The 27727-nt window shown below is 39.4% G+C and overlaps 1 protein-coding gene across 2 annotated transcripts; it reads right to left on the bottom strand.

Moving 5' to 3' along the window:
* Positions 1–14995: 14995 nt before the first annotated feature.
* Positions 14996–25337, bottom strand: LOC114794933 (lipopolysaccharide-induced tumor necrosis factor-alpha factor homolog). Of its 2 annotated transcripts, none has more exons than XM_028987808.1 (5): positions 25098–25337; positions 18993–19121; positions 17994–18068; positions 16325–16469; positions 14996–16027 (listed from the first exon to the last, which is right to left on the bottom strand). In XM_028987808.1, exons 2-5 carry the CDS (start codon positions 19108–19110, stop codon positions 15922–15924), a joined length of 444 nt encoding a protein of 147 aa, XP_028843641.1. In that variant the 5' UTR covers positions 19111–19121; positions 25098–25337; the 3' UTR covers positions 14996–15921. The 2 variants fall into 2 exon arrangements, with proteins under 2 accessions (XP_028843641.1, XP_028843640.1); XM_028987807.1 differs by having other exon boundaries at positions 25102–25334.
* Between the last annotated feature and the right edge of the window lie 2390 nt (positions 25338–27727).

The following is a 27727-nucleotide window of genomic DNA, read 5'->3' as shown; positions in this document are numbered from 1 at the left end:
AGAGAGAGAGAGAGAGAGGAGCCTGTGGAGGAGAGAAAGGCAGCCCGTGTGTGAGGGAGTGAAAATGAGAGCGAGTGAGAGAGACGTGGAGGAGAGGAGTGTAGAGGGAGGGAGAGGGATAGGAAGTGTGATGGTGAGAGAATGAGTACATGAGTTGGGACGAGGCATGTTAAGATGCTGTCCCATGATCAACATAATATATTTATTTTCTTATGCCATTGTAGAGAACGTAATGTAATGACTGAGATACATTTTCTGGGCTGAGGTATAATAAAAAAAAAAAACACCCACCCAAAAATAAGATTTTAGACGTGATACTCAATAATAATTTTTGATCTCACAAAGTACATGATAAACTTTTTCAGTGGTTTACGTTTTACAATAATCTTACATAATGAGGAAGCACTGTGTTGTTTATTGTGGATATTGTGGATTATGAGCCATATTACAAACCCAGATGCTCAGCAGTGTCCCTAGTGGTGAAGAACTCCATTGCAACGCTTCATGCACTTAGCAAAGTAGGACCTAGCAAACCTGCCGTTCAGCAGTTCCATCTGTCAGCTTGGCCGTGAGCGACAGCTCACATTAATTATGAATGCTGTCAGTAATGGCCTATGTGTTTGTTTAGTGCGCCTGTTCAATCAGCTGTTTGATTTCCTAAGGGAAGGGACAGAGTAAGTCCCATTTCACTCGTTCTTTTTCTATTTCGCTGTGCACCCTTTCCTTCTGAAGTATGGATGCGGGGGAAGGTTAGTGTCAGGGCGAACATGAAACATGGCATGCATTGATTATTGAACTCTTCAGCAAGGGTGTTTCTCCACGCATGGAAAGTAAAGGGGAACTCTCGCCCTCTCCACCGCACATCTAACAGCCATTTACGTCAACGTCTAGCTGGTCTGAAATAAAATTCACTTTAATGCAAAGGAGGGGCGACGAGATCAGAGAGCCATCCTGCTGATGTCTTGGCTTGTTTCCTGCTTGACCACTTTGCAGATGATTGTCACTGAAAAGGTCACAGGCTCACAAATTTTATTTTAAGAGAACAGCACACTTCAGGCAATCAACCATGCAAGCAGACAGCTCATAATCTTTCTGGATTTACACATTTCATAATGTGGAATTTAAAAAGTGTGGACCTTTTAGTAAATGAACAGATACATATTATTACATACATGTTACAATCATAGCATTTTTAATGAATGCGTTAAGCTACTGAGATTTTGGACAATTTTCTGGTGCTATTTTTTTCGCCTGTGTCCTCAAAATAACAAGTGATTTTGCACTTTTTTTGCACAAGTGATTTTTTAACGTGTGGTAAGATTGGGTGCATTATCTGTCTGTAACTTTTTTAAGGTTGTGAAATGATTCCATTATTAAAAGATCCTGCAACCATCAGCTTAGATCAGAAAGTAACAAAAATGACCATAACATAAATATTTTTTTGCACATTAACCTCTGCACAAGATCATGAAAATATTACTGTCAATAGATTTTATTCAGAATGGGAAATCCTTGATGGGGATTTTCTCATAAAAAGTTTACCTTAAACCAGGGGTTTTGGAACAAAACTCTCTGACTGAAACGAAATCACAGTAAACATTTTTACTTTCCATCCTGTGCTCTCAGGTCACCATTTCATCAAAGAGAAGCAACAACAAAAGAAACAAAATCCCTTCTCTTTAAAAGACACTGGATATAATTAACAGGGGATAAGAAAAATCCTTGGAGCTATTTTAGGTCAAGGGAGCAATAACCCTTTTTTTATAGTTTCAATAGTCTCAAACACTCATATTGCTCAGTCTGATTCAATGCTGAATGGACAAATTAACCCAATTAAACTGACAAGACAAGCTGCCATATGCATGCACCGGGGCTAGTCCAGCTTTCTAACCACCCTCCTGCCTAAATGTCATCTCAGATTGCAGCTCTGGGCAAGAAAAAGTGCTTCCAGAGCAGGACGGTCAGATCAGACAACAAACGGTTAATTTGGATAATTACCTGGGTCACGATCAGCAGATGTTTGTTAAAAGGCCGGCCTCCATCAAACAGTGGCACTCAAACTGTGGCTGCACCCCATCAGCATTCGACAGCTGTTTAAAATTCACAAGGAACTTGGCTTGTAAGCTACACCCTCATGGAGCTTGAATCCCAGACTTGAATACTTACCAACGAACAGATTTATATTCTGTATAACAATGGCACCTAATATTTTTGTCATTGTTCAGACATGCCTTGCATATGTGTGCTACTGGATTGATAAATATGAAATAAAGAAGAGGAGCTGTCTGTGGTTATGATATCTGGGGGTTTTAGTGGTAATGCAGTGTAACCTCTAGTGGTGAGTTAGTATTTTGCAACCATCTGAATACCATGAACTTTCCAAGTTAGGGTATACAGAGACCGGTCTTTAGAGTTTTCTTTCTTTTCACTGTAGAAGCATGGAAGTGCCCCTATGCACAAGGTCCCACCTCCTATGTAGATTTAAAGGACTAATTCTAAGATTTACAAAAATACAATTCACAGGATATTTGCACAAATTCCTTTTCTGATAATAATATTAGCTCAATCCAAACTCATATACTGCATGGGAGAGTTTGTACACTTAATAAAAATGCTGTTACGCTAAAGAATGCATTTCATGTTATTGTACTAATCCCAGCACAGGCTGAAAACTGTACTATAGTAAAGATTTGTCCATATGCTCATAATATTTAATTGCCATTGTTTCTCACTCACTCATTTTACCATAACTGCTTAGTCCTGTTTCTCAGAGTCGTGGCGGCTGGAGCCCATCCACGTCCATTTAACAGCTGCCACACAACGCAGGCTCTTCTGTGCCTGTTAAATAAATTCTGAATGCGGCGTGAGCCCTGAGCTGGCTACTGAAAAGCTGGAAGGTCATCTGTCAGCTGAACGTGTTTCAAGGTGGCCAAGGACTATCACCAGGGAGCCCTGGTGGTAGGGCCGAGTGGCCAGGCTTGCTTATTTCCTGCGACGTCCATGTCCTGCAGCGTTTTTCAGGGGTGTTAAGCGCATGCTATCAGGTGTTTATTACACACACACCTAAAGCAAAAGCTGCACGTACTCGGCAATGCTGACACACACACACACACACACACACACATCACACGTCGCCACTTTGCCGTTGTAATCACTGGCGACTGTTTACACTTCTTCAGGAATACGAGAACGTGTGTTGGCGCACGTGCGCGCTCGAATGGCGAGGTGTGGGAGAGGGTGCGAAAAGATGTCTTTTTAAAGAGCAAAAGGTGTGTGCAAGGTTTATCAGGTTGTGGCACAGGCGAATGGATTGTCTTCCGTTCTCTTTCCCTGCTCCCCTCCTTTCTTACATTAATTATAGATTAGAGACCCTGTGGGCTGCTGTGTTGACTTGATCAACCTTTTGCTCTTTCTATTCCTCGCTGTTCCGTCTTCCCCACTTCCCCACTCAGTCGAGGCGTACAAGGAGTGCGAGGATTAAAGAGCCAGAACTGAACAGATGGAACCTGAGGCAACTTTGATCCCTTAAATAAACTAAGGTTCACTAGAAGTGAATCAATCAATAGAGCTCAGGTGTTCATGACCATGTGATGACCACAAGCAGACCTCACAAGTGCACAGTGCACGTCAGCAGACATGCCTGTTCAAATATCTACATTTATATAGAAAAATACATTATTACCTAATTAAAATCCTCTTTTTTTTGACCTACTGTATCAGACAAACTGCTTCTCATATCTGTAGACATGGCCATTTAGATACCGATCTTGCTGAATTAGTTTAAACTGCATAATGACGCAGGGGAGACATGTTGCTCTTCCATTACACATCGTGTCCTCATCCGATTTTACTGTCTTTATCCGATTTTCAATGACCAATTTTCATTACCCGGAAATGCAGCTAATTACTGCGGGTTCTTTCTCTTTTCTGGTATTACTTGAGAGAGGTTTTTTTCCCGCAACATTTGTGAAATTTTGAAGTGTTCATAAATGTTTGTTTTATAACTCTGTGTTCAGCCCTGAGGCATTTGAGTTTTGAGCCAATATGGCATTTTGAGGGTACATGATGTGCAGTGGTGGATGGAGGCTTGTTTGTTTCTACAGTGCTTGGAGAGCACTTGATCAATGTTTTTTATTATTATTATTATTTTATTTATTTATATGTCTGCTGTGTTGTGTGTAGAGATTTGATGTAGAATAAGAATCACTTGACTTTGCAAACTCCATCTTCCCTCAGCTTTTTGTTATTATCATTGCTTTTCCAAATCGCAACCCTCAATGAAACAGAAGAAACATCATCAATATCAAATGGACATAAGTGATAAAAGCAAAAAAAGCTATTACTAAATCCAGGTTGGTAACTACATGGAATGTGTGAATGTTTGTATGTAACTCACAATTCATGAACGGTTTATTTTTTCTTGTTGTTGTGTTCCTTTTTCAGTGTGTTATTCCGTTCACCATTTACATTCTTTATTGTTTTGCATTGTGCCAAGTTTTAAATCACTTTTTCTCTTTTGAGTCTGTTTTATTAAATTGTACCAACCTCTGTTCTCTGTTCAGGGCAGATGGTGATCTCTTTTGTGTGTGTGTGTGTGTGTGTGTGTGTGTGTGTGTGTGTGTCAAAGTCTGTGTTTCATGGTGTTCTAGGCAGGTTTTGTTTGATTATTTGGTAATCGGGCTTAATTAAGTTTTAAATGCATTGGCAGCCCATACATCTGTAACACACACATGCAAATCATACACGATTCATAAAATAAGACCACTGAAAAGCGGAAAAAAGTGAGCAGGGAAACTCTTGACCCTTGACCATTAGAGTGCAGTGTAACTGCAAATCGATGCAAAGCAATTGTGAGCTCTAACCTTGTCCAGTGATGTACATTTTTGTCCTAAAGGGAATAATGTCTTCCAGGCAGAAGATGACCTGATCTTCAGGACACAAGCATGACTGATTGGATGAGTATGAAGAGGATATAAAGTTTACACTGTCAGTTTACACTGTGCATTCATTACAATTAGGATTTTTTTTTCGTGTATGTGTACCTAATAGTGGACTTCAAGGTTCCTCTTTAGGGCTAAATATGCCTTAAGTGCTTTTTATATACACATAGAAATAGAATTTGTGGAATCTCCACATCTCTAGTTACCTGATGATATATGGTTCCCTAATAAAAACCTGACCTTGACCCTGGTGCCCAGTACCCTACTGACAGACAATGTTGGTCATTTGTCAGCTGTCTGTAAATCACTGTGCCATGTTCATTTTAAGCACTGCTGTACTTTTTTTCATGTGGGGCAGGCAAAGCCTTAACCCACAAGCCGACCCCCTCTGAGAACAAAAGTGATGGAGACGAAGGAGAAAAGAAGGGCATAAATGAGCTGTTGATTACTTGGCAGCGCTCCTAAACTCTGAGCAGTGTATGGTGACAGCAGGTTGGTGGAGGTGGCATGGTGGCGTATTACTCCAATAAAAACAGCTGATTCATGCCCAGCTCATGCCCCTCTCGACCTGCAAAAACCAGTGGGCTTTGAGCTACCCGGCTCTGATCCAAATACAATTACAACCAGCAAGGAACAGGCTAACATACCCAACCCCCCTCACAAAAAAAAGTATTTGCACGTGAGCAGATGTGACAAGGGAAGCTTTTCTCAGATTTTCCAGGTTGGGGTTCAAGCAGGTTAACTATGGGGTTGGAGAGTCGGTCTGAGTTAGTATTTGTCCAATTTGATGAAACCGGGGTTTGGGCCGATGCAACATCGGCTGGGTGAAGATCCAAAGTTTGCAAGCTTGATGGGTGATGGGACAACTGTTGCTCATTGTCACAACTCTTCTGAGTATTATGATTGTGCTTATGTTTCAGGAAGGGGGACTTCTCTGTTGCTTTTATTAGAACACATTTTATAAACATTTAATATTAAAATGTTCCCAACCTCTTCTTTACTGGCAGGAGTTTTGCGTGTGTGTGTATGTTTTTGAAGATGACAGAAGGGTTTTGTAGCTTTGTATGTGTGTGTGTCAGTCGAAAAAAGTCGTCTCTGTCCTCATCTCACTCTCTGCGTAAGTGATGCATTTTTTGTTGCCACCATACATGCCACCATACATGCCAGCCCAGCTCCCTGACTTACTGTCAGGTTGTGTTAGATATACAGTATGTGGATATGCGGAAGCGTTAATCACTTTGCACAGGTAGGGGGTGATGTTGGGGGTTGGAAGTGGTAATTTGTTTGCGGTTGCGTGTTTTGTACACGTATCTCAAAGCACATACACTTATCATCTGTGTCAAGGTGGGTTATAAAGATGGATGGGCTTGTTGTCACCCAACGGTGTGAAACTATCTGCATGCATGTTTAAGAGATGGAACAAGGTGCTGGGGGAGGACAGAAAAGTGAGATCGAGGGAGAAACAGAGCCTTGCAACCCTCCTCCTCCGCCTCTGAACTCAGTGAACTCAGCAAAGACCTGTCACGGCTGCGTGCTGACGGGGGAGGGAAGCGCAGAAGCAGGACATGCTGGGAAGGGGTTTTATTATAAAATAAACAATAAATACAAATAAACAATGGTACGGTGGCCGAAAACGATTTAAACAAACGGGAGAACTTAAACTAACCCGCAGGCGTGTGGCGATTGCCAGAACTCAAAAATACACGTGAAACATAAACAGGTCGAGTTCACAAAAATGCCGGAGATTCCGAAGGGGCGGAAATCTCTGGCTTTTATGCATTGTCAGGATTGGCCACCGGTGATGAGCCCAGCTGCAGTCAAACCTGACAAGACCTTAGCTTATTAAAAAGATTATACTATGCGACAAATTTCTGACATGTGAGACAAAAGTAATACATTGATATTAAATGGCAGACACAATAACGCAAAATTAATTACATGAATATGCCTTGAAGGAGTAAAAGTGATTGTTTTTTTTGTTATACTGAAGCTCAGGGGACCGAAAGTGGCGATTTGGGATTTGAACGTGTGACCTTCTGGGTATGAGTCCACTTCCTTCCAGTGTTGGGCTACCACTGCCCCAAGCTACAATAGATGTAAGGTTGAGTACAACCTTAGGACCCCATATAGCCAGAGAAGCAAGGCAGCTGGAGCCTATCCCAATACACTATGTCCCCAGGTCTGAGGAGATCACTGGCATTTGGATCAAGCTGCTGTTTAAATTTGTATATTTTGAACGTGGTGTGCATCATACAGATAATCGGGATTATGCAACTTTCTTTTTCACCATCCAATTAAGACTCCTGTAAATGTGGGCATTCAGGTAGACTGCGCATCAAATATTAAATTAAATGAGAATGGTGACCTTTGGCTCAAGGTGTCAGACTGCCACAGAGGCACAGGGGCTACTGTCATTGCATCTGACAGTGGTTCTTAACCAACACTGTAACCTTCAGCTGTTCAAGTGTAATTGCGTGTGTGTGTGTGAATGAGTGTTCATTTGAAGTGGGCATGTTTTGCCTCCATTAGGAGGAAAAATGCTAATAATAACAACAACAGCAATATGTTCCTGTAAAAGTGAAGTTTTGGATTCTCCAAGTATTTCATTGTGAATAGTTTTAGTGTCTCATTCCAGTATGTTCAAGTATTAAATATCCCAATTTCTCCCAAATGTAGAGCACCTGCATTTCATCTCTGAATTCACATGGCATGACTTAGTGTCTTGTTATAATCATCAAAATGCTCTGTGTGTTCCTATACTGGGCACATGGTGTATTGTATTATGGTAGGTCTGAATGAAGTAAAAGGAATGAAGACGTATATTAAATGTACATTATTACTTGAAGTTACTCTTAGTTGAAATTATTAATATTATTACTAGTCGTAGTGGTACTAGCCTTATGGTGGGAAATGCTCGGGATCAACATGTGCGACCTCCTATGCTTGGACCTCATTCATGGCAGTTTACAGGTCTAGTTATTATTTTGGTTATAATTATTGTCAGCACCTTATGAGCACACCGTACTGAAGACTAGTTAAAGACATTGGCGCTGATGATCTGAACCATATGGTTAAGCTCAAATTGCTTGATGATTTGGTTCAGACAAAACAAACTAGGTTATCTTGAGCATCTTGAGTCTGGATGTGTATCTGGGACATTATGTGGCAGCGGCAGGGGGCACAAATATTACCAGAGCCAGGTGCAGATGTAAAGAACAAAAGACAAGGAAAGTTTTGCACTTCAAAGGCAGGACTACCCCTCCGCTTCTCTCTCTCTCATCCTTCTCAGCGTCAATAAAAAGAAGGACGAGTGTGAGGTTCCCTCTCCTGTGTGTCTCATTAGGGACACTCATTGCCCCGCTTACCTCTTCATCTTTCTGCCACTCTCTCTGTCCCTCTCACCGAGCCTGGCAGCGTTTTAATGAGAGCGTAATATATTCTGCATGACCCAACACCGTCCTCTTACTGGAGCTCTAATGTATTCCATCTCTCTCTCTCTCTCTCTCTCATTTTCTCTCTTGCTCTCTCTCCCTTGATGTCCCAGCAGCATTTAAATCAGATGCTTTAAAGAACAAAGAACAATGCCAGGCGAATCTGCAGATGTATCACCCTTACAAAACTATAAAGGGTGTCACTATCAAGACTGGGATCATTTTTGGCTCAGAGCAATAAATCAAAGTTGATGAATAGTTGACAAAAGTCATACACAATTTAGATCAATACAGTGTAAACTGTCAAAGTATCAAACATAAACTTAAATACTGGTTTTCTCTTTCTTGCATTTTGTTTTTCTGGCATATGACGATATGTCAGCAATGCATTTGAAAACATATGAAATTATTAACTATGGTAAATATTAGTGCTTCAATAATTTAAGATCTGTTTTAAATAGTCTTTTTGGAGTTGTTAAGATTATTTAAAACCTTTAACCTTTTGTACGTTACTGTGTCATAGAATTATAAAACCTGCTGTACCATAGAATTAACTCTTGGCTTTATGATCGTAGGTACAATAGGTGTGGCACCATGAGAAAGTGGCTGCAAGTTTTGAATTGCTGCACCATGTATAACACCTCGCAGCTGTATGTCAGCCTTGCCCAGGGGTAGTTCTTGCCTTATAATTACGCAAAAAATTCATTGCATGCAAAGCAGATTTAGCTGTCTGGGCAGGCTTCATGAAGGAAGATATGGTTTTGTATAAAATTCTGTACATCAGGGAGCGCTGCTTCTCTGCTGAAATTACTTTATACAAGACATACACAGCGCACTCAGAAATGTTAAATGACAGGGTGCTCCCAAACTTTGTCATTCAGTGCATATCAAAAATTATAGTGCTTCTGGGAAACACAGCACTCAGAAGTCTTTTTATATGTGAACGTTCCTGTTGTCCCCTTTCCAGTGAATTGTGTGTTCTCTTGCTGCAATAAATTTAACAGTACATCAGTAATATGCATGGAACTCTCTGTTAAACAGTAATCTTGCAAAGAACTGGCAAATGGGTAAACACATATTTTGGGGAGATACCCTTGATGCTGACAAGACCTTCAATCTCAAAGATGTATTGTGCGGTAAGACACCCAGGGGTACACTCAGGGACATTCACGTTCCACACCTTGGTGACGTATCTTCCAAAATCAATTGCGTCATGGCCAGAGTTTCATCACTCTCTTTTCAAAATCTCCTGAGAAAACATAACTTTTTTTTAGGTTGAGAAATATGCACCTCAAAAACTTTGGAGGAGGGAACAAAACAAAATGGGAAAATGTGCAAGGGATTGCTAAAATAGGGCCCAACCTCCGTATTCAAAATGCACTTTCCTTGCTGCCAATAGTTTAAGAGCCCCGAGCGTAAAGGTTCCTCATTGAGTAATGCTAATTACAACATTAATAATTTCTTTGTGATCTAGTTACATTTGTAGCACTAATGGCATTAAAATTGACAATAATATACATAAAAAATCTATTCAGTGCCACACCGATATCCACTTGAAAGTATGCAGGCTTGATCAATGTGGATGACTAATGAAGCTTGATTCTAAATGTTGGGTCATAAAACCTTTTCCATGAAATACACTGATATAACTTCTCAAATACATTTAAACACTCTTTCACGAGTGTGAAACGAGTGTTTTATGAGAGAACAAAATCATAGGTGGAAGTTTCTTTTCATTAATATTTGAAACAAGCAAAGTTTTTGAGCCTGAAGAACCTGCTGAACCCACGCTGAAAACAGCTTCAAGAAATTATTTGCCTGGTATTAAAAATGCTGTGATAAATGCTTTGGTCCTGTGATGGAAGAAACTATTGTGTTATATAAGGTGCATTATAATTAAATCCAAATGATTAATGAATTTCTCATTGCCATGGTATTTCATACTGACTTGGTGTAAATGGTGATGTTAATACACTACCAGTCAAGCACCTACTCGGTGGCTGTTGGAGACTAAGCCATTTTAAAGAATCCAATGCAAGAAACATATTTATTATTTTTGTTGCAGGAGAAGTCATTTTGATGAATTGTTTTTTTTTTAAGAGTCATCTCTTTTTACCTTCATGACTGCTGTCTGGTTACAGTGGTTTCCTTCCAGTCAGTCAAAATAAAGTGTTTTTATGGGCTCACATTTAAAATTGAAGAGGTTTTCATATAACACACAATTTTATTATGTTTTATGTGGTTTTGAAGAGATATCCTTTCATGTATCTTTAATGATTTTTTCACTATTCAAAGGCACGTCATCAAAAGGCACTTCACGCTAGTTAACATGAGTGAATAAGAAAGTATTCAGCATAAGATAAGGTGGTGTAGAGAATCAAGGAGTGTGAAATGTTGCAATCACAGCAAAAGCTCTGCTTTGGAGAGACTTTTTACCTTGTTTGCTACTTTTTGGTTTATTACATAACCTTGCGTGTGTCATTTCGTGTCCTGTGTCTTTGATTTTGTTCTATAACGGCGTCCAAACTTGACTGGTACTGTATATACATTTTGTGTTTAGAACATGTAGCTAGATGTTAAATGTGTTTGTGGAACTTATGTAACAGCACAGAATGGAACGGAATGAAAAGGAATACATTGCCCTTGGTGTTGTTTTTTTAATGTGATTTTAATAATTGATTATACAGACAATGTAAAAATCCAAATAAATGCATTTAGTTGCCATTGTCTGGTTACAGTGGTTTCCTTCCAGTCAGTCAAAATAAAGCGGTTTTAATGGCTCACATTTAAAATAAAGAGGTTTATATTTTCATATAACGCACAAATTTTTATGTTTCATGTGCTTTTAAGAGATATCCTTTCATGTATTTTTAATGATTTTTTTAGTCACCCTTCCACACTTTTCAAAGGGAAAAAAGTAATGAAAATGCAGATTCTGCAGATACTGCAGATTCATGATGCATTCAACAGTCACATCCATTATGGAAAAGAACTGTTTGTTTAGCTATCCTTTATAGTATTGTTTAATAGTAAAATACAATAATTCCATCAGGCAATAACACCGATTTTTATACACACTGAGAAGTTATTTATGGTGGTGTTAATCGTCTGACCCCATCATTACTCCTCAGATTCCACCCCACTTAAGCCCTATGGGATACTTTGGATTGACGTCTCCACGTCCATAAACAAAGCACCAATTGCGCCAAATTGAGGATTTCTGTCATTGCACCAGTTTCCTTTTAATTTGTCACTCCCCATGCTTTAACTCCTACCAGCACCAGTAAAAGTCTCTTTGTGCATTTGTAGGTGTGCACAACAAAGCGTGGGGGAGCTGCTCATGTGGAGTTGCGCTATATTAGTACTTCCTCTGTGGGGGCCCTGCTGCACTGCCCCTTTCATGACCACTGGGGGCGCCCTTTGAGCTGCCATCGCCCAAAAGTTCACGCAAGGTGGCTCCTAGCGCTCCCTTTTGAAAGTCCAAAATGACAGGCATTGATTATAGAAATTGTCATATATGACACAGGACAGGCGCCTCGAAGGCCTTTTGTTTCAGAACATCCCACGGACGGCCCACCGGCTGTGGCCAAGACATCAAAGAGCAAGGGAGTAGAGGGAGTAGAGGGAGTAGGGGAGCGAGAGAGAACGGGAGCCAGAGCGCCTTTATTTCCACCCGTCAGATCTCCGTCTTTCTGATGTTTTGCTACCTTCATTTTTCCTTCCGCCTATCTTTTAGCAGCGTTCTCATTCAGAATGGATTACAATACATGTGTATTCTGTGCCTCCATCACCACCTTCATCTTGGTTTATCTTCCACTCCATCCCTTTTTCTCGCTCATGCACACATGGGAGCCCCAGAGGACAGCCAGGAGAGAGAGAGAGAGAGAGAGAGAGAGATATATATATATTTTTTGTTGACATTTTTTTCCCCTACTCCTTCCTTCTCTTCTTGATTAGTTTTCGGCATTGGGGCAGGGGGGACACAAATGGATGTTTGCTGACAGCCTATCAATCAAACCAGCCCTCCCACTCCCCAACGCCCGTCGACCCACTGATGCAGTGGTGTAAGACTTCCACACGTGTCCCTAGCTGCACATGTGCTTAACACACTCACACACACACACACACACACACACACACACACACACACACACACACACACACACACACACACAATCCAAATGACTCCTTAAATGAACTTGATACAATTATATTATGAACATATACTTGACGCACACATTTGCATACAGAGATCCATAAACACTAATGTGGTGTCATGTCTAAATGCATATATTATACTATATAATATTTTTTAAGGGATATGTTATGGCCATAATTAAGCAGTGGTGTTGTGATGTTATCAGGAACCCTTGTTGTGGTCTGGAAAGTCATGGGAATACACATTAGAGTAGGGGTCAATACACGTATCATGCATATTTATGCAATGAGCCTTCATAAATTCTTATAACGTTTCCATTCAGTGGTTGGCCGAGCAGGTAAGGAAACTAACCCATAATCGAAAGCTTGCTGGTTCAAATCCCAAACTGCCAAGGTGTCACTGAGGTGCCACTAAGCAAAGTACTGTGTTCACACGCTGCTCCCGGGTGCTGTGCAGCAGTGTTTCACAAAGACAATCACTTCTCTTTCACTTCACATGTTTGTGCCATGGCCAGTGTGCCCACATAATACAAACACACAGTTTAAACCCTCAGATGCTACCTTTAGGTGTGCATAGCTGCTTAATTGGTAAATAATGAAATATTAACATTTATGTGTGGAAAAAAGGATAAAGGGAGTGAGTGAAATTTCAATTCTGAAAGGGAAACTGTGGCTCATGGGGACTCAGTCACATCCAGTCTCTGATTTTAAATCACTCAGCATGCCTGAGGCAGCTAATGAAGGGTTTGGCAACGATCTGATGAGCTGGGTCAGAAGTCAGAGAGCCTGACAGCATGCAGAACAGTGCATAGTGCACGATTTGGAAACTCTGCTTTGGATTTTGGAGGAAGCAATGGAACCAATCTACAGTGTGAAATTGCATCATGGGGCTTTGGTCATTAGAGGTGGAAAACACTTTCTCTGGTTGATGTTTATGTATTTCCCTCATCATAAGACCAAGTGGCTTGCAGTATGAAACTTCCTTGCAAATGTGCTTCAGTCTCACCACGTCAGAGTTTCTTCATCTAGCTGAAGCCATTGAAGTAATGGACAACATCGAGCCAATCAATCAAATTTTTCATGAAGAAAACATGATCCTAATACATTTGTCATGATCCGGACCGGCAGGGGTTGACTCCGGATCCGGACCGGAGTTTCATGTTTGTCCTGTGTAATGTTCCCTGATCGTGTTCACCTGGTGTATATTTATATAATTGTATAAAGCTATCCTGTTCGTGTCTGTTCGCCGTCGGGTCATTGTGTGTGTTCATGTTCCCTTGTCTCGTGTATTTTGTATTAAACCCCTGTCCTGTGATCATGCGAATGCGTCCTCCTTCATGCCATGTCCAGCCCACCTGTGACAACATTTCATTTACTCTTGTTCAAAAGTTTAGGATTGTTAATTTTTTATAATTTTTTATATAAACATTAGATGTCTAGACATTTTTCATTTTGTAAATGGCTCTGGCAGCAGGAAATGGCTGTAAAATTAATGATGGAGGATCTGCATACATGTAGAGTGGCCCATTATCAGCAACAATTAGTCTTGAATTCCAATGGGATGCTGTGTTCACTACTGCAAGTCTGTCACTTTAAAAGCTTAATTGATTGTTAGAAAAACCTTTGCAATTATCAGTTCCACTGATTGAAGAAGCAATAAAATGGCTCAATTAATATTTCTTTCAAAAAGCCCTAAACTTTTGAACAGTACTCTGTGTCTTTACTAATAAACTAAATGTAATGTAACAAAATAAACAAAATTAAAACAATAAATACAAACATAGGTAAAGAAGTAGAGTATCATTAAAAACTTTAATTGGCTATAAAGAAACCATCACCTTTAGACTGTCTTACACAGCTTGATATTAATGTATCATGTTACAGAAATATAATAAACACAAAACTACCCTACAGGTAACTAGATTTTACTAGTAATTTCTGCTTCTTATCTAAGAAGCAGAAACTTTTCACAATTAGATGAACTTTTTGGACTAGTGAAATATTTTCAATAAAATAGACATATAAGTCGTAAATCTGTGTACATTTGTTATGTTCTTTCATAGCAATAATTATTCCAACAGTTATTCTTCCAACAGTTATTCTAACAGAAACTCTAACAGAACCTGGCCTGGTTCACTGGGTTCAATAGTCTGGAGTGAAGAGGCCTACTAACCCGTCTCTCTGTCTTTCTCTCTCTTTTATGCACATTAGAGCTGTCCAGCTCAGCGGGGTGTGATTAATTAGGTAGGTTGGCAGCGCTATGGGCTGCATGCTGCCAGCAAGAGTTATCAGCGCCTGGGTCCCGCTCGCTCTCCGCCATTATTGCTGTCAATGTTAGAAGTGCTCTACTGCTCCTCATTTTTCTGTCTTAGCAGCATATAGTCCTGTTTCAACCTTTATTTTGTTCTGTCTGTCTATGCACTTTGTACTCACACACTACTAGTAAGAGCACTGCAACACATGAAATACACTTTCATTAAGGCTCCATATTTATTTTGCACAGTATAAAAGGAATGTTCACACTCTACCACTGCAAAAGCACAAACTTCTCAAAAGAAAAATGTCTGACTGGAACAGTTTATGTATCAAATATTTAGACTATTTGTAATTCACAGTAGCATACAGTTAATACAAAAAAGTAAAGAAAAGAATTCAGCATAGCATTTTGGTGATTAGTTTAATTGTACTAATGTAGTATGATGTGATATATAGTACTTTATTACAAATATGCCCAGAAGAACTGGCCACTATAAAGCTGAACATGTTCTAGTTTTTAACTTTTCTTAAATAAATTGGTTGTTGGTGTAATATTAATATTCAAGATTAACTATAGGTGTGTATTCAATTATTGTTCTTTACTGTTTAACAGGAAAAACTATATATATTATTTAAGACATGCTAAATTGTTGAATAATATATAATTTGAGATATATGAGAAAGCTGAGATTGCAGATTTGGTAAAATATAACACTAATTGAAGAATTACTGAGAAGAGAATTTTTCCTGAGAAGAGAAGAAGGTTCTCCTGCTGCGGTTGCTGCCTTTGATCCTACACATTTGATAACTGCTTTCAGACTCATTTGGGTTGAAGGAATGTTGTCAATAATTCATTTAGAAATATTGCTTCAATACCAAGTTGGCCTGTCATTAGCGTGCAATGGAAATGAGAAATCTTATTAGCAGCAGAGACTGCGACCATTGCAAAGACTATGATGATGTACAGACAAGGATGAAGTACTGCTGCTTTGACCATTTAATGATGTCAGATGTATGAGCAGCTATCCAGCAGAGTTCAGCAAGGGCACACTGAAAGCCTAAGTACAGTGTATGGTCCTCTCTCATGTTGTTCCGGCTTCTGAATGTAGTCACATAGTCGGGCTTCAGGAAAATGGCTACATGCGTTTGTAGATGTGAAGAACACCATTGCATTTTGGGCAGTGATGATGCACGTCCTTGCATGAATCCACGCAGAAAGGGATTAAGCAGCAAGGCCAGCATCTGTAAAAGAGGAGCGAAGACATCACATTTGTTCTCCCATTGGTTCTCATGTTGCTGTTTCAACATGAGAACCAATGTTACAATCTACATTATTAAAGCTACTAGCCATGGTTCTACTGTCTATAATTATGCCATTGTCCCAATAAAAATCTGTGATCATAATACATCAGCATCGCACTTATTAGAGGTTTTAAGACAATGATCATTTGGAATGTAATGACACACATCTATTAGGTATTAGATCTAATAAAAGCGCAAGTTTTCTGGGAAATTAGCCAATTGGATGGATCCGCTTACCCGACAATGCACAGGCCTCCACAGACGAGCCAGGTAAGAAGGCCGCTCTGGGGAATCGGCACTGTCAGTACCAGCTCATTGCAGCGGGGACACTGGGTCTGGCCGGGCACATCAGCCAGGGTGGGACTAACGACCACCGTCGTCACTGCACAAATACAATGCAAACACACACATGCATGGTGTGTATGCACATATATATGTACAGACATTTTCCCAAAAGGATCTAGAGTGCTTAATTAGCGGCAAATTCTAAGGACGTCTGTTGCACAGACATACATTTCTCAACACTATAGTAACAGTGACACGATGAAGTATGCTTCTTTTGGTAAGAGTGTATTGTAGATAGATAGGTAGATTGTGTTTGTGAGGCAATACTGGAATTCCATGCTTGCATTGACCCCTTGTGGCTAGATGTGGAAATGACTACAATGTAGATTAACTTCAGAAAGCGAAGAGAGTACTCAAATATATGTATATACATAAAATGTAATTAGGTCGCTAAAGCATTTATTTAAATAATTTAATATTTCAAACCAAATTGTCATGACAGAAAAAAAGCAGAACTCTGTGTTGCACAGTAATAATTAGAATTCACAAGATGGCGCTGTGGATGTGTTCGCTCACATACTTTGACATACTTCTGTACTCCTTCATTAACAGGCTCTCCCGTGAAACATTGTGAAGAAGCGTTTAATGTGACTGAGGTCGGAGGTGGAGTGCCAACAGCAGAAATCCTCCCACCAGCCTCCCCTCTGCTTAGTGCATGAGAGTGACTCAACAGAGCGGCTCTGTTTAATGGGCTCTAATCTAATACACACAAATATGCTGAAAGGCCTGAATGTTTCGCATGGGTCAAGAGCTATGCTTCTCTCATGCAGGACGTTCTTTTCTTGTGACATTTTTTAAAACCAACATCTCCTTATTGCTAAAGCTGCTTTCTTTTGGGGTTTTTATGCTGATTTATTTTTTTTTTTTGATGCCTTTGAGTAACTGCTCTGCTAGCCAGAATGGAGGTAACGTGATACAGAACATATTTATTGCCAGGATCCAGCCCGGAAGAGGATACTCTGAGTCTGGAATCTGGAGTGTTCCCATGATTGCTGATTGTTTTCTCCTGAGTGTACATGTTAAAGTTTCCGTGTTATTGTCTGTTCTTTGTCGGGTTGTTTATTGGTGTCATGTTCCCTGTCATGTCCTGTGGATTAAACTGCATGTACCGTGAGTTGTGCGATAATAAAGTAGCTGATGTTTGACTGCAATAACTGTTATATATTTATTGAAAGCAATGTAATCAATCAGTTGATTTTGATCAATTCGGTGTCGGAAATGTACAGTCAAAAGGATATTTCTAAGTGACCCTAAACTTTTGAACGGTAGTGTATCACTTGAACAACGCAATTATATTAGAACATTATACTGGACATATTTGGATATTTCTCCCAACTCACCAGAGGTCTTTAAGAACCCTGAGAATTTAGAAGTCAGAAGTGATCAAATCATGTCTTTAGAGTTTATAATATGATCATATCTTTAGGAAGAATTTAGCTGAAAGTAATATTTTCATCAACCTGATTTATATATTTTTTACTTGATTCCAATATTCTAAACTGGCCAGCATCTGTTTCTTTTTGTACACCATAAATGATGAAACTAGTTGACTGTCACTCACCAGTGGGTTGGGTCATTACAGGTGCAGGACCTGCTGGGTATGGTGCAGCAGGAGGGTAGATGGCAGGCACAGCACCTACAGCCATAAACACAAAGCGATTCAAGTTACTCCTCATCAAGAAATCAGTCCATCCATCCAACCAACCAACCAACCAACCAACCAACCAACCAACCAACCAACCAACCTTGAATCCAGCCCTCCAAACTGTAACATTTATAAATGATACAAACTAAATTTAAGTATCCTATACATAAAAACAGGGCTGTAATATACATCGTAAAAAACTATTCTGAAGGTTGGTAATTATTATCCCTACAAGTTGAGAAAAATATACTCAAGTATATTAGTCAATAAACTAAATAAAAAATAACTGGGTAAATCATAATGACACATTCCAATTTTTAAGTGAATGAGCAGTTACTTAAAAAAAAAGATTAAAAACGATCCATTCAAGTTGCTAAAAATATACCTAGTTATATTAGTAAATGAGCTAAATCTAAAATAATTAGGTGACTCATACCCACTCTACTCGGTTTTTAAGTGTAAGAGCAGCTACATAAAAAAAAAAGAAAAAATTTACCCAAACTGAATGTGTTCTGAACCCAAAATGTGCCCATGCGTCATGCATTAATTTGCATGTGCCCGCCTACTGCTGATATGCAGGCACGGTTAATGCATTGTGTCACTGTTGATGATGGGACAGTAGAGGGGGGCTAATAAATTAATTGATTAGTTAATAGTAAATGTTACTAAGTAGGTTGAAAAATTTGTACAAACTAAAAATAAATCTACTCAATTTCTATGAGTAATTAGTTTCATTAAGTGTTAGTTATATTTTATACTATTTGTTTGAGTATTTCTTAACTTTAAATGTAAAAAGCAATTTTACTAAAAATTCTATAAGTTGTTTTCTATAGTGTACATTTGCATTATAGTTAGAACATCACAACAGCAGCAGGAAATGCAGATGCTAGTGTCTTGACGTGTGCAAACACCAACCTCCCTGATATGGAGCAGGCTGAAATCCTGGCTGGGGTGTCATATTTGGGCCACAATAGGTCATTGGCGGTCCTGGGTATGGGGGCGCAGACTCCTGAGGTGGGGTTCCCTTATCCATGTGTGCGTGTTCTAGATAAAAACACATAATGATACACGTCACTAATGCAATTTAAACCGGTGTCATGCAGTGTCAAATGCAACAATTGCACATTCACACCAATCCAAAAAACAATGTCAATCAACCAGTCAATCAACCAGTGGCACCGTGCACAGTCAATTCTATGGCTATTTCTGGACATGGGTTTCAGGGTGGGTCATGGTTCTGATAAAATACCATTTTAATTTTTTTTTTTCCAGATTTAATCTTGTTTTTAATGAACATTATGGAGTTTTTTTACTACCTCACCCACTTTCTCAGTTAAAGCATTTCGTCCTGAAGCGTGCTGTGTGGGCGGGGAACCAGACCACTGCAACCACAAAAAACGAAATAGAACCTAGAACAAAATACAGTTAGAGGAAGCTCATGGTACAGAACAATGTGCACATGGGCTTGTGAAACATAAATTTTTGCCTCTCTTCCTGATTTAGCTGAGGGGTAAGACTTCTTTACTTAACTTTAGACAGATGACCTGGTCACTTATATTCTATAGGGACACGCCATGTCACCTTGTGTCGGTCACATTTTGACCTGGTCAACCTGCACTTACAGACATGGATAAACGTAATATTAACATGGGCGTGTCCCGATCAAACATAAACAGCTGGTAACTATGCAGTAGGAACTGTCCACTTGACGCAGATTTATTTGATTTCCTGGTGGCCGGAAGACAAAGGAAAAAAATATATAACCCACAATAAGCTTGTTGCATAAGTGTGCACACCCTGAAACTAATGCTTTGTTGAAGAACAGTTTAATTTAATTATGACATTCAGTCTTCTTGGGTAGGACATGGCACATCTAACTTGGCAATATTTGTAAAAGCATTCTCTTTTGGACACAGCCCCCTTCAAGTCATTTTACATGTTGGATTTAGGTCTGTGCCATTCTTTTGTTTATTTGTATTGTTGTGTTAAAAGTGAAATTCTTTTTTAATCTTTAGCTTTCTAGCACATGCCTGAATGTTGAAGCTTCGTGACTGCCTGTGAACCAGAGCTTTCATTGTAGCAGACAACTGAGTTAATGGCAGGAAATTACTACTAGTGTAGCTGAACTTAATTTGGGGTTATTCAGAATGAGCAGATGTGAACGCAAGAAGACTGGCATTTAAACATTGGTGTGTTCACTTTTTATATCCTCTTTAAGTAGTTAATTTACGCCTATGATGAAATAGCTGATGCAGCTTCACATTATAGTTGTTTTTGGCGGCCTGTTTTAATTTAAGTTTTAGTCTAGTCTTTGTGTAAAGCTGTCATTTTAGTCTTTATTAGTCTTAGTCACATCCATACTTCTACATCCATTCCAGACATGGAGGATGATCTGATTTGTTCCATGCGTTTCTTTTCCACTTCATTGTAAAGTAAGTGCGTCCAAATATTGCTTTGTCATTTTCTCCCAGCCATCTGCTCATCCATCTATAAGTATCCTGAAATCGAATTAATTCGGTGAGTGCAAATTGCAGAAGTTGTCATCTCTTCAACCAGATGGGCGATACAGGAAACAGAAAATGCGATATATCATATTGTAAGTTATTCTTATTTTAATTTGTCAACAATATTACATTATATATTTTGTTATGGTTATTGTCACATGACCAACATTTGCATCTCATCACATCATAAAGATTTGTTATATTTCATCATAAATTTCGTTGATGTTGTGTCAGCTACATTTTTGTAACATGGCGCTGAAAACTGTACTCGGTGGTGAGTCTGGTCATGAGGGTGTCAGAAGGATATCCAGCAGGTAGCCACTCAGCAGGAAGACATAATGTGTTCCTCCCTGAGATCTACATGCTGCTTCCACCTCGTATACTCCGAGCCTCCTGTGCTGCTCGACTTGTCCCTCCATCTCTGTAGGTAAAAGGAAGTCACTCATATACACTTTTCTCTGTCTTGGCCCCTTGGTGGTGGAATGAACTACCCCTTGAGGTTAGAACAGCTCAGTCACTGAGCCCTTTCAAACGGCAGCTCAAGACCTTCCTCTTTAGTTAATATTTAGATTAACTTCTAACCTTCTTATTGTCTTACTTATTTATAGAAACTACAACATTGTGAATAAAAAGATTGTATTAATAGTTGGGGGTTCTAGTGATCCAAAATTGATTGTAACATGGAAGCACGTTGTAAGTCGCTCTGGATAAGGGCGTCTGCCAAATGCCTTTTTTTTTTTCTTGATTTCCTGTCGGCCACTTTGTGGTCTAGTGGTCTGTGGGCGCTGTTGCATTTTAGATTGTGTCTTGAATCCCAAGTTCTTGTTTTTTTTTTTTTTACTGAAAATTAACTTGGAGAAGCAAATTTACATTTTTAGGGATTTAAAAAACAATTTCAATTTCATTGGAATTCAGATTCAAATATATTCTATTCAAATTCATCTTGTACTGGTTTAAATCTCAGCCCATACTTTGGTCCTGCAATGCTGCACATTAGAGTAAATTTAATTTTATTTCAGTTTAATTGGATTGCCTTGTATTGTGTATTTGGCAAAAGATAACCAATGTATTTATTACATTCATAAACATTCATTTACAGCATTTTACAGATTTTTATCCTCAAGACAGTTTACATTCAAGACATTTTCATTTATTTTTATTTTGTATTGCGTTACATTGAACAGATAATTTCAAACTTGTAGTTTACAACTTTTGTATTCTGTTCTGTTTTATACATTAATATATAAATGTATAATAGATTGAAATGATGACCACATTGTACAAAATTCATTCTAAGCTTTATTTAACAATTATGATATTACCATCCTAGCATTAGCATCTGAATATGACAATTAGCATTGGTTCCATTTGTAGGCTGCAGCTAATTCAGCTACATTTTAACTTCTATTTTACTTTTTAAAACCACCTTATATGTGATAACCAGGGTCTGAGCAAAATTCACTTTCTCTTCATTCACTTGATTCACTTTGATCATACATATGTTAACATTAGACTTCAAGACTTTTATTGTACTAACAGCATGACATATTGTGCATGAGTAGATACTTTCTACATTTTATTTTGTTGTTTTGTGGCTTTAATGCAGTGAAAGAAACTAAGTTAACAGGAAGTGGTAACATTTTCCCCAGTGGTACAGCATGCAGGTCATGGAGACAGATATGCACCTGTGTCTCAGTCGTGAGCTTTCGGTGGCTTTTTGGCCTCCTCTGTTTAGTCTAACTGAATCTACACCTCGGACTTATGTTTTATGACCACGCCAGCTCAGTTACTCCATGACCAAGAGGATTGTGGAGGGCTTCACCGCAACATGGTGAAAAGAGAATCACAAGGCAATACTGGTAAATCCAAGGAGGTTCTATTTCCATGGATGAATACAGGTTCCTGGGAAATTCACAGGAGAGAATTATGGATAAACCTGCTCAACTACTCCATGAAAAGCTTTGGCAGATGAGAAGCCATGGGTTCATCACCCCCCAAGCGCAAGTGTTCCTCTCACTAAACTCATGGTGTTTTGCATCATGTGATCTGCACTAATGGGTAACACATTTGTCTATGAACCAGAAGACCCAGGATTGAAATCCCATATACTATCATTGCGTAATTGAGCAAGTCACTTAACCCTGTAATGCTCCACGGGGGACTGTCCCTGTAACTCCTGATTGTAAGTTGTTCTGGATATAGGTGTTTGCCTACTGTCATAAAACGTAAAATGTAGAGTAACTCTTTCTAAGTGAAGACAGGACCGCATACACCCATATAGTAACTCACCCAGAACCAAAACGCACCCAGAAAGATCAGTTATAACTCATTACCCCCGAACACCTACAACCTGTCCAGTGCTAATATATGCGTCTTACAAACTGTATCTCAAAGAGAAAGTGAAGTGATTGTCATTGTGATACACTCCATTTAACCCATCACCCTTCTCATGCGTAGACCTTGCTCAAGGGTACCTCAGTGACACCTTGGCAGTTCGGGATTTGAACCCACAGCCTTCCTTACCCACTAGGCCACACTAACACAGAGGCTGTTAAAATGAAAAATGGAAGGTTGTTAAAATGGATCAGGCAGCCAGCATGAATGGTGTTAGTGGTGGATTAGAGGGTGCTTATTTCCATGCACAAAATATCTTCCATACACCTTCCTGTGCCACTGAAATGAATTATATATGTGTGTATTATATACAAAAGTATCTAAAAGGTATACGTATATCATATGTCATATTTGGTATTGCAACCAGTAATTCGTGTCATGAACATCTGCCATTTTGTGAATAGAAGGCTGGGTGTGTCATTTTGTCCACAACAGAAAGAAATGTAAACAGCAGTTGTGTATACACTATGCCAAGGACCAAAAAATAATTTAGTTTGCACACAATGCATCTGTTGTGTGCTCAAAGCGACTTTCTGTCATTGGCCAAATGCATTCTGTGTCAAAGTGACGTTGCATCAAGAATACAATTTTTTTTTATTTTTCTATGGGCCTGATATGAACAACAAGTCACTGAAAAAATACAGTGGCAACTTTTTTCTTGTGTACACAAAATATGATTAGGGTGCATCTGATTTTATCATTATTATAACTCATTTTGTCGCTTGAAACTTCATAGTAATACTTTGTTGGAGTAAACAAGAGTAGACTTGTAGGCCATTTAGTACAAATTGGAAACGAACATGCAGCTCATCACAAAGATCACACATCAATCACACATAGGGTGGTAGTCGCCTAGTGGGTAACACACTCGCCTATGAACCAGAAGACCCAGGTCCAAATCCATTCTGTCCCTGAGCAAGACATTTAACCCTAAGTTGTCCCTGTAGCTACTGACTGTAAGTCTCTCTGGATAAGGGCGTCTGATAAATGCTTTAAATGTAAATGTAAATGTGAGACGTACAAAAAACAACAACAGTGGCCTGTTACCTCTTGTTCACATTTACAATCTTTTCGGGTTCAGTGATATGGGATGTGTTCTGAACAATTGATAAACAATTAGGCAAAAATTTGGTCTTGACGTTTGGAATCAAGACATATATAAGCTAAAAAAAGCCTAAATTAGACAACGCAACTCCAAAAAATTGAACGAGCCTGCTTTGAAATTGTAAGGAGTAGATATGAGACGTTTGGCAGAAAGTTGAATAGAGGAAGTAGAGTAAAGATACACAAATTCTGCAAAAATGTAACAAAGTAGGAACATAAACACCTACATGTATTCTGTGATAATGAAGAATCAGGAAGTTTGATGGCCGAGCAGAAGCGCACCTTCCATTTAACCTCCACTGGTCAAAAGCATGTATTCCTCTCTCTACTTCAGTTGGCATAAACAAATCTTACCCTTTACATATTGACTTGATTTGTGTTGTGCTGTACTTTTTTCCAGGTCAATGCAAATTTTTTTTTTTGCTCCTGTGCACTTCCATTAAGCAGTGTAGAAGGCTGAAGCAGAAAGTGTGTGTCTGCTCAACATCAGACACAGTTCCAGTACATTCCAGCCACTGGACAGGAACAGTTTCGACTAATTGTGAATGTGCCCCATTGTGAAAATGAAATAAATAAATAAAACCCAAGAAGTGCATACACATCTAAAACAAAGCACGTTTCCATGCTGGAACTTTATCAAGGGCTTTTCCTGTGATCCCTAAACTGTGGGAGAGGCTGAACCAGGCAACAAATACTGTTATCAGTCGACTGTGACGTGCGCACACACACACACACACACACACACACACTAGCACACTGATCATGCTTCACTGGGAGAAGCGACTCTACACTCTCCACATAATAGATTAAAACAGCATGAGTCTCACACACATACACTCGCACACTGTCTGTTAACCTGTATTATCTAACACCTTAGCAGTTCATAGTTTACAGTTACGGTACATTCATTATGGTTTTGCTGTCTTTACCAGATGCTCTTTTTTAGGGTTTACAGGAAGTACGCTGGGGAAAAAAACGCATTCCTCAGCCTGGATCTAGCATTTGGGAAGTTGCTCACCTACCTCTTGAGTCTTTCCGAGCAGAAGTGGTCAACAGTCACAAATCCAGAGATGAGGAAAGACAAAGCGGGTCCTCAGGAAAAAGGTGTGGTCAGACAGAGAAGAGGGAGGGAGAGAGAGAGAGAGAGTGAGAGAGAGAGAGGGTGGGAGGGGGCTGAAACAATAACACAGTACAAGGCACACATGCTTGCCATTACATGTCACGCTGATGGAAAGTCTTGTTTATGTAACTCTAAACGATTTAGCAGAAGAAGCCTGTTTTGGTCGAAATTCCGTCATTTTCGAGCTTGCAACGTACGAGATGAAGAAATACCACCGGATGTGTTCAAACTTTTTTTTTTCATAGGCAGAGCAGCGGTGAGCTGGGGTGGTTGCAACACTTCTTACATTTCTTTCAGTTCCTCAGAGACTGTTCATAAAGGGACAGTACAATTTGAATACATGAAATACATAATACACATATTGCCATTGAATACAAACTTGAAGGCCTAATAGGAGTTAAATAAATTTAATGTAATTTTCCAGTTTCTAAATTTTAACATACATTTTGTGCAATCTGTGTCTTTAATGTGTTAAATGGGCTGTATAAAGACCAAGACCAGTTTTAACCATTTCAAATAATAAACCTTTATCACAATACATGTAGCTATAGAAGAACAGTGTGTGTGTATGTGTGTGTGTGTGTGCGTGAGTGTGTATATATCATCTAAACCTCCTCTGGCATGATTAAACTTTGAACAGTTCCAACACATAGCTGTCAGAACCTAAGCGAACGCTCATTAAAATGATAAGACTTTATGCTTCACGCAAGGTCTTTGCACTTTTTTGAAAGAAGCAGGAGCTTCATGTTGCACCACTCCCCCCATACGTTTCCGCCCACATATATTAACTCATTCATTTCTTTTTGAGTCAGCTAGAGTTTGTGTGTTCTGAGTTTGCATGCTCTTCTTGAGTTGCATGTTTGATGGTTTCTCGAGGTTTCTCGAGGTTTTCTCAGGGAAATGCATCCCCTAGGTGGACTGGTGACACTAAATTGGCCATAGGTCCAACTACACTAAACACTGTCCCAGCATGTGCTCCAGCTGTCATTTCCCTACATTGGATTCAGCCGTTAAGCACGGTGAGTGTGTGACCGTAAAATATAGATCTTTAACTAATCCCTGGAAAAATACAGAAATACATCAAAAGAATTAAACATTCAGGTAAACACACAACTGAGGAACAGTTGGCGAAAACAAAGCCTCAAGCAAAGCAGGGGGAGATTTTAGACAGAGGCCTGCATTTTGGGATCTCCATCCTCTGGTGGTGATGTGTTGGTAGTGCAATTACAAAAATGTACCGCAACCAGCTGAATGGATCACAACATGTTACTTTCTTATGCTCTCATAATATCAACATTTACTTCTATTATTTTCATATTCTTATTTCTCAGGCAAAATGACCACAAAATTTGTGCAGAAGTTCCTACAACTTTATTGTTCATCCCATTTACATTTAATCCCTTAATTAAATTCTTGCACACATCAGACACACATTAAACAAGGGCAAACATGTCCATGCTTCATTTTTCTTTGTTCAACTGCATCAAAACAACAACATGCAGCATCAGCCACTTTTTGGCTTTATCACTTGTCAAGATAATAACGGTATGGCAATTTATTTCAATGTACATTCACAATGCACAAACGGCCTCATAACAATGACAAGGAAAAATTCCCTGAAAAAGAAAGAAACCAAGAGGAACCAAGGCTCAGAAGGTTTTTGTAGTACAGTTCCATATTGTGAGGTTGTATTGAGGTTGGATTTTTTTTAGCAGATGACCATCAGATTACGTGTAAGATTCAAAATAGGAAATCTGAGGGGGTCAACAATGCCATGTGACCAGAAGATTTTTGGACAAAACGCGTGCACTTCATGCTATATTGACGTTAGCATGCTAACGATGATTCTGTGGCATTCAATGCGCTCCATTAGAAATGCATTAAATGTTTGAGCGTTAAAAACTTGGCCACACCTAATCAGATTGCTCAGAAAAGTAATAGCACACATCACACAATAGAGAACTAATTTTTGATACATGGCTTGCCAGTGAACATGCTTTGCTACAACCCGCATTAATTGCCAAAAAGTGGAAAAAACAATACTAACGTTAACACCCGTGGACGTTTTGATGTGCCTGTCCGGACGTTGGTCGCAGGAATTGCGTGCAAACTGTATTCCCCACTAAGCCAAGCCATACGTCAAAAACAGATAACAGAACAGAGCCACAGAACATATACAGGTGTGTGACTGCACAGGCCTAAAGACTATACACAGATTTGAAAAGCTGAGTTTTTAGAAGGGACTCGAACGTTGCCACATTATGGTAGGGAATTCCAGAGAGAGGGTGCGGCTACAGAGATGGTTCGGTCTCCCCAGGTTCGGTGCTTCGTCCTGACAGATGGATGTAGAAGGTTGCACTTACAGAACGGAGGTTAGGTGATGGAGTGTGGCGATGGAAAGATGTGGTTGTGGAGAGCCTTGAAGGTGAGGAGGAGAATTTTGAACTGTATGCGATGGGTAATAGGACACCAGTGGAGGTTTTGAAGAATGGGAGTGATGCGGTCCCACATTTGGGAATGAGTCAGAA

The sequence above is a fragment of the Denticeps clupeoides genome, chromosome 7, assembly GCF_900700375.1.
Source record: "Denticeps clupeoides chromosome 7, fDenClu1.1, whole genome shotgun sequence".
Lineage (NCBI taxonomy): Eukaryota > Metazoa > Chordata > Actinopteri > Clupeiformes > Denticipitidae > Denticeps > Denticeps clupeoides.
This window is presented reverse-complemented; position numbering and strand designations above follow the sequence as displayed.

Coding starts and splice junctions, on each gene's coding strand:
- LOC114794933 (XM_028987808.1), bottom strand. CDS start 19,110: ATGGATAAGGGAACCCCACCTCAGGAGTCTGCGCCCCCATACCCAGGA. Junction 16,470..17,993: donor TGTAATGACCCAACCCACTG/GTGAGTGACAGT, acceptor GTATTTGTGCAG/TGACGACGGTGGTCGTTAGT. Junction 16,028..16,324: donor GGAGGCCTGTGCATTGTCGG/GTAAGCGGATCC, acceptor CCTCTTTTACAG/ATGCTGGCCTTGCTGCTTAA.